The following is a 7,598-nucleotide window of genomic DNA, read 5'->3' as shown; positions in this document are numbered from 1 at the left end:
ACATTTTTAGCGGAATCCATGGTGGTGGGTACCTATGATTCTGCCCGGCTGAACTCAGAACGCTTTTGCTTGTTCAAGCCTATGATGTTTGAATATATACTTTTTAAGTCCATGGTAAACAAACACAAACAAACAGCTTAAATTTTATGTATAAAATGTTTTCATAATTTTATTTTCATTTCTTATTAGCGCTTATTGTATGCTATTATTTTATACGTACAAAATTATATTTTAATAATTTCTAACTATGTATTACTACAAAAAATACTTTATTTGCTAAAAGATATTCTAGAATCTATGTGTAAATCCCATACCCGCACCAAAATCCTTTTGTCCACGATAGGGACCCGCAATATGTTGACTACCAAAGGCATTCAGACCAAATGACGATGCCTGATTGGGGGAAGTCCAAAGATTTGCGCTAGCATTTGCTTGCACTGTTGATATGCCAAATTTGGGAATTTTGGTTAACTCCAAACTGGCCGAATGACCTTGGACATGGTTCCAGGAAGCATTGGCACCCACCGAATCATATTTAAGGCCATTTGGTTGTACAGTGCGACCATGAAAGGCATTCAAATCCAAATTGTGATTGTCATTGTTGAAAGCATTGATGCGTAGATTTTCTGCCACTAGTTTATTGCCACCATGCGTATTGGCATGTTGAATGCCTAGGCCATGACCGTTTCTAAAAAACAGAATATTTAAGAAATGTTTTTAAGGAAACTATTATCATATTTTATACTTACGAACTTATTTCAGCCATGGCTCCTGTGGTAATGGGCCCATGTTTATCATTGCCCTTGGCAAAGACTCCGACGCCAGCTCCTAGAGTTTCATTTCCCACTTTGGCTATACCCTTGACATCAATGTCATGACCACCTTTGTGATTTTCAGAAGCAGTACCGCCCATATCAACTGAAGCCATTTGGGATTTTTGAAACACTTTAATGGTACAAGTATTGAAACTAAGAAATCGTTGCACTGTTTGTTTGCTTAGTGACTGATTGCTTATCAAGATGATGAACGACTGCATTTTGAAAAGTTTCAAACAAATGTTTTATACTTTCATTTCATATTTTTGTAATTCCCATTTTTTTTTATTTGCTAAAAAAGTGTTAAAGTCGAGTATTATATGACCTGTGCATAGAAAGAAATTTCACCAAACCGTTAATATATCTTTGGTGATGTATATCCCCCTTAACATTGCTGCTATATGTTAGGTGATCCACCTCAATACGTAGGTTGCTATAAAAAAGCACCAATGTATATATAGACTTCTTTGAACATTTTGTGAATCATGCATATACAATGACATATTTTTCCTCAAATAATACTGAAAGTATTGTTATCCTCAACTTGATTGTGCTTTTATGACATTCTATTCCATTGAATTGGAATTATCAACTGTAGACAAGCCCCCGAAAGAAAATTTATGACAATCAAATGTAATATGGAACTCAAATGAATATCAGAGTTGATCATAGAGGAGTCGTATATGAAAGGTGCTCGAAAATTTAACATTCATCATGCAAAACATATATCAGATCATTGGAATTTATGAATTTATTTATAAAAATTGCGTATACCACCGAGGGTGAGGAAGAGGTATCCTCTGTTCCTTAGTGGAATGTTCATGGAAAATTTAGTATTTAGTATGCATCTAAGTTTGCGCTGAGGCTATTCTATAGTTCTATTCTGGTCATTATGGATGCGAAGGGTAGACTGTGGAAGGTCTCAGACTATCTGGCACCGGTACCGATTAACGTTGGATCTTCTGGATTCGCTTTCCTAGAAAAGAAGATTGGGCGACGTATGCTGCGTTTGAAGAGGATGAGAAGTCAGCCTCTGCAGATAACTCGGATATGGAGTTAGGTATGGAATTAGGGGCTTACTATGAAACACTCCATATAGGTATGCCGCTGAAACTGCATACCTATAAACGAATAAATATGAAGCTGTATGTGCTATAACCATGGTCGCAAGAGAAATATGGGAAAGAGATCTTCGAGTCTCAGGATTTATATCAACAGAATGGCCGTTTATGTTGTTTACAACTTTCGGGGAAAGTTGCTCTAAGAGTGCCTTACTGCCTCAAACAAAACAGAGTATGCCTATTCGTCGCCCTGTGCCAAGTGTAAACAGAGTGCCCTATTAGCTCTTAGCTTCGTGATCGCGAGTGAACAGGCCGTACATTGGGGTGCTCCTCCTTGACACTCATCCGCTATTACGTTCGAACCTTTTGTGCACCAACGGAGTGCCCTTTCGGCTTCACGTTCCGTCCCCGCGAGGATCTGAAGAGGATCTATAATAGCGTATGAATCCTACTTGTCACTCACTTGCCACCAAGCGCGAAATCCCGTTTTTGGCAACGGAATGCCTCCTCTCGCCTCCTAGTACCGACACCCAGTGAATCTGAAGAGTGCCGAGTACGAGGTGTTCGAAATAGTCACTAACCCACATATTGTGGCAACACTGATTTAAATAGCTCACACGCGTTTTGTGTTTGTTTCACTGTCAAACATCTTCAGTTTGGTCTATAATTTAACCCTAAATCGTCTTACAAACGAAAAACGCTTGCAAATTTTTGAATTTTATTATCAAAATGTGTGCTCTATTAAGAAAGTTCATCGCGCGCTCCTTGTGTTCATCGACGAAGCTCTTTTTTGGTTCAATGGTTAGGTAAATAAGCAGAATTGTCGATTTTGGAGTGAAGATCAGCCAGAAGCATTGCAAGAGCTACCAATGCACTCAGAAAAAGTCCCAGTTTGGTGCTGTTTATGGGCTGGTGGCATCATTGGTGCGTACTTCTTCAAAGATGATGCGAATCGTGACGTAACTGTGAATGGTGAGCGCTATCGTGAGATGATACCCAACTTTTTGTTTGCCAAAATAGCAAGAGCTTGACTTACATGACATGTGGTTTTAACAAGACGGTGCCACATGCCACACAGCACGCGTAACAATGGACTTATTGAGAGGCGAGTTCGGTGAACATTTTATTTCACGTTCGGGACCGGTCAATTGGCCGTCTAGATCGTGCGGTTTTAACGGCTTTAGACTATTTTTTGTTGGTCTATGTTAAAACTCATGTCTATACAGACAAGCCCGCTTCAATTGACGCATTGGAAGACAATATTGAAGGATTTAATCGTGCGATACCGGCCGAAATGCTGGAAAGAGTATGCCTAAGCGCATGGACCATTTGAGGCGCAGTCACGGCCAACATTTGCATTAAATAATCTTCAAAACTTAAATTTAAATGGACCGCATTTTTCTGAATTTTATGTGTTTTTTTTTTGAAAAACTTTTCTATAGGTCTTAAAAAATCACCCTTTACTTGCCAACGAGCTGGAAATCCCACTTTATGGCAAAGGAGTGCCTCCTCTCGCCTCCCTGTGCCGTCACCCAGTGAATCCGAGGAGTGCCGAATACTAGGGCGTTGTTTATAGCCAGCAAACCGCGTATTTGTCATAAAATAGGGTGTGCCTCCTTGCGATTCACTTGCCACCGTACTCGAAACCACATATTATAGCCCTAGTGTAAACATTCCCAATGAATCTGTACAAGGCCGTGTACAGCCACCAAACCGCGAAACGAACCGTTTTTTGTGTGTGACTTCTTTAGCTTCCGTGCACGAATATCTTGTATTTTGCCTGCTCGTGTCGTGAACGACGTTTAACCCCAAGAATGACGTGTATTGGGATGTGTCTCCTAGCCACAAAGCAGTGTATCGAGCCGTGCATTGAGGTGTGCCTCCTTGTCAATTATCTGCTCCTCGCGTCCGAATCTCATTGCATACCAACGGAGTTCCGAACGGTGCCGAGTGTTCGGGTGTGCCTCTTAATGTGTCCCCAAGTCATCTACCGCGACGACAAGTCGTAACTAGTGGACTAGCGCCATCCTACCCCCACCGGCTGCCGAACTCCATTGCCAAGTCGTGTATTAGGGTTTGCTCGTTCGCAAACAGACCTACCGAGCCCCTCAGCAACCATACTCCCGAACTGAAATCCTAACAGTCTAGCTTTAAGACCCCATCAAGGAAATAAACTATACAAAACCAAATTCAAGTGGGTTTCACCCTCGCAGTCCCAGATTAAAAAAAAATCCTGTGATGAACCTTCCCCCCTTGGTGAGCTGTACAGTGTCATGAACGGGCAACGGTCATACCTATTCTCTAGGCGCTCATTGAACTAACAGATCCTTGGCCCGGTGTGCCAGGTAGTATCAGTCTGGGTTTCATACTGATGGGACACGGCTCTTTAATGCTTCGCATCATCATCACAGGAACCTGTCTGCGACTGATTTGTGCGCCTGTGAGAGACCTGAGTACTGGAGACATTTACTGACGGAATGCCCGCGATGGGGATTAGCGAGGCCGTATGCGATTACAGTAGCCCCTTTGAAAACGAGAGGACTTTTGCAAGGTTGGCCACCTTTTCCCGAAAAGTCTTATTGGAGGCCTGAATACACTCTAGGTATCCATAAGGAGGCGTTGCTGTACTGGCGCGACCGAGTAATTTTGAGCTGCGTATGACATGGCGTGGTACCTGCCTTGCCTATATTGATGCTGCGGCGTTTGCCCATTGTTAATTCCTGTTGCTTCGTGGTTGTGTTCAGTCATCCGTCGGAGTGGCCGCTTAAACTGTGCCCCTTTTGACATGGACCAAATTTAAAAATGATTTATATTCGTGTTTAACTCTCAAATAACTTTCATTAGAATCCCATTATATTGTCCCGTTTGGTATACATGTCCATTAGGAGCATAATTTTGGGTAGGGGCGACTCCCTGGGAATTGACTCAAATTTGTATATAATTTTCGTATTCTACGTCCTCCCAGACCACCGAGGTTATTTGACCCCAAAGTTTTATACCATTTTTTATTTCTGGGTTACCATAAGGCGGCATAAGGCGTTGCAGCTATCTCTGACATCTGGGGTTTTTGAAAATTGAGGAAAGGGGTGGAGTCCAGGGATCAGATACGTACTCTACTATCGTAGACCTCCCCTTTAAGTCCCATATTGTCCCGGTGTACCTATATGTAGTATTAAAATGTATTTATGGGATGGGCGGTCTCAAACTCTTCGTTCTAAGATTGTATACCAGATTCAGGGTCCACTCCCCAATATCTTTTATTTGTTACCCATTTTGTGATTTTGCCCATACATGCCCGTTTGTGGGGTTTTGGGATTGGGAGGTCCCGTAGACACCTTGGACCCAAAGCTCATACCAGTAGGTACTCTCCAATTACCTTTCATTTGATATCCATATTGTCCCAATATATGCAATTTTTGGAATGTTGTTTTAGGGGTGGGGCGACCCTATGGCACTTGGTGTCAAATTTTTATATCAAATTGTACTCTCCTCTTAATTACCTTTCATTTGATATCCATAGTGTCGCAATCGGCGAACATGTCCGTTTGCATGGGTTTTTGGGTGGGGCGTCCCCCCAGGTTATTTGATCCCAAAGTATTACACCAACTTCTGTTTCTTGTGTTTCTGGGTTACCATAAGGCGGCATACAAAATGTTGCTTAAATCGGCGCACCCATCTCTGAGTGTGTTTTTTTCCTGAAACACTTTCCTATAGATCTTTAAAAAAAATTAACCTTTAGATAGCTACCCCAGGTGGCACTTTTAGAAGTTAAGTAACCACGGTTGAGATGAAGCGGAAACCAAAATTGACCTTGGTATATAAAAACCACTCAGAACCGCTACTTGGTATGCAGCATTGGCTATTTGAAATCGTTTTCCGAACAATTTTTTATGATTTTGTGTTCTTTGTATATAAAGCTGGCTTTCTGATCTCATAAAATAGGAATTTAGTTACATATAGCCGCTATGTAGACCGATTTTCAGGCATAAAGTCTTGAAGCCATAAATTGGCAAATTTTCATCCGATATCGATGAAATTTGGCATAGTGAGTTCTGGTAGACTCCTACCCATTTCTTTGAAATGTGGTCCAGATCGGACAATATTTGGATATAGCTGCCCTATAGACCGACCGCCCGATATCCCGATATAGGATAGTGGGGCCATAAAAGATACGTTTATTTATTCGATGAAATTCGGCACAGTGAGTTCTGGTATACCCCTACCCATTCCTGTCAAATGTACTCCAGATCGGACCATATTTGGATGTAGCTGTCATATAGACCGATCTCCCGATATAGTGTACTGATCCCATAAAAGTAGAATTTTTCTCCTGATATAGAGTATTGCGCCCATAAAAGTCGTATTTTTCATCCGATTTTGAAACAGTGCGAGTTTTTGATTTTGAAACAGTACGTTTTGGTAACCCTCTACACATTTTTGTTTAATATTGTCCAGATCGGATCATATTTGCATACAGCTGCCATATAGATTGATCTCCCGATATAGAGTATTGATCCTATAAAAAGAGCATTTTTCATCCGATTTCGATGAAATTTGAAACAGTGAGCATCGGTACCCCTCTGCCCATTTTTGTTGAATATTTTCCAGAACGGACCATATTTGCATATAGCATATCTCCCGATATAAGAGTATTGATCATATAAAAGGAGCATTTTTCATCCGATTTCGATGAAATTTGAAACAGTGAGCATCGGTATCCTTTTACACCTTTTTGTTGAATATTGTCCAGATCGGATCATATTTGGATATACCTGCCATATAGACCGATTTTCCAATATAGAGTAGTAAGCCTATAAAAGGACCCTTTTACATTCGATTGAAGAATTATGAAACATTGGGTTTTGATAGTCTACATCACCTTTCTTTTGAATAGCTGTCATGTAGACCGATCTTTTGATATGGTGTTTTATGGTTTCAATACTCTATATCGGAAGGTCAGGTATATATACAAAGAATACGAAATCATCAAAAATTGTTTGGAAAATGTTTTAATACCCAAGATATCTGCAAATTATAGATACCCAGCTTTTGGGTATATATGGGTATTTACCCAATTTACCGGGTAAATACCTTGTGGTTATTTACCCATCGTCCATCTCTAAACTTTCTCTATAGACGTCCTGAACTTTTCAATATAATTCCTATATAAACCGATCTTCCTATATGACATTTTCAGAGAACTTCCAGTAGTAGTCTAAAATCTAAAATTTCTTCCAAAGGTATTATTTATAACCTTTTTAAAATATCGTAGTTTTAGTTCCATATAAGAGTTCCGTAGGAATTATTTTAATAGAATTTGTGTGGATTATTAATCATGCTATCACAAAAGATCTACAAGTTCAATATATTCGGTAAATCCCAACAACATTTGATCTGAACTGAGACTTTATTCTTAGTTTAATAAGTCATTGCCCGTATATTACATTTTATAATTAAGTAATATAGGCCATTCTACTTTTATGATTCACAGAATGTGCATTCGCTTTATCTTTGCAATGGGTGGTAAATTTTTAGGTAGATCCCTATTTTATAAATAAAATCATATTGAAAAATTGGTGATTTTTTTTTTCTTCAAACTACAAATATTGTTGAGTGGTAGCCATATGATGGCCCACAATGAATATGTGATTTACAATTAGCTGCATTTAAAGTATAAAACATTCGTATAAAATCTTATGAATGTACAGTCGTTCATCGGGAG

The 7,598-nt window shown here is 39.9% G+C and overlaps 1 protein-coding gene across 1 annotated transcript; it reads right to left on the bottom strand.

Annotated features, from left to right (window-relative positions):
* Positions 1–210: 210 nt before the first annotated feature.
* Positions 211–1,018, bottom strand: LOC106082493 (attacin-A). The gene is made up of 2 exons (XM_013245041.2): positions 750–1,018; positions 211–688 (listed from the first exon to the last, which is right to left on the bottom strand). The coding sequence occupies exons 1-2, from the start codon at positions 926–928 to the stop codon at positions 289–291; spliced, it is 579 nt and encodes a 192-aa protein (XP_013100495.1). The 5' UTR covers positions 929–1,018; the 3' UTR covers positions 211–288.
* Positions 1,019–7,598: the final 6,580 nt, after the last annotated feature.

This window comes from Stomoxys calcitrans, chromosome 2 (genome assembly GCF_963082655.1).
Source record: "Stomoxys calcitrans chromosome 2, idStoCalc2.1, whole genome shotgun sequence".
Lineage (NCBI taxonomy): Eukaryota > Metazoa > Arthropoda > Insecta > Diptera > Muscidae > Stomoxys > Stomoxys calcitrans.
The sequence above is the reverse complement of the archived record's forward strand: the minus strand, read 5'-3'. Positions and strand labels throughout refer to the sequence as shown.

Bases quoted from the DNA above. Each gene is read 5' to 3' on its own strand.
- LOC106082493 (XM_013245041.2), bottom strand. From the start codon at position 928: ATGGCTTCAGTTGATATGGGCGGTACTGCTTCTGAAAATCACAAAGGT. The intron at 689-749 runs GTAAGTATAAAA...TCTGTTTTTTAG, and splicing joins GCCATGGCTGAAATAAGTTC to AAACGGTCATGGCCTAGGCA.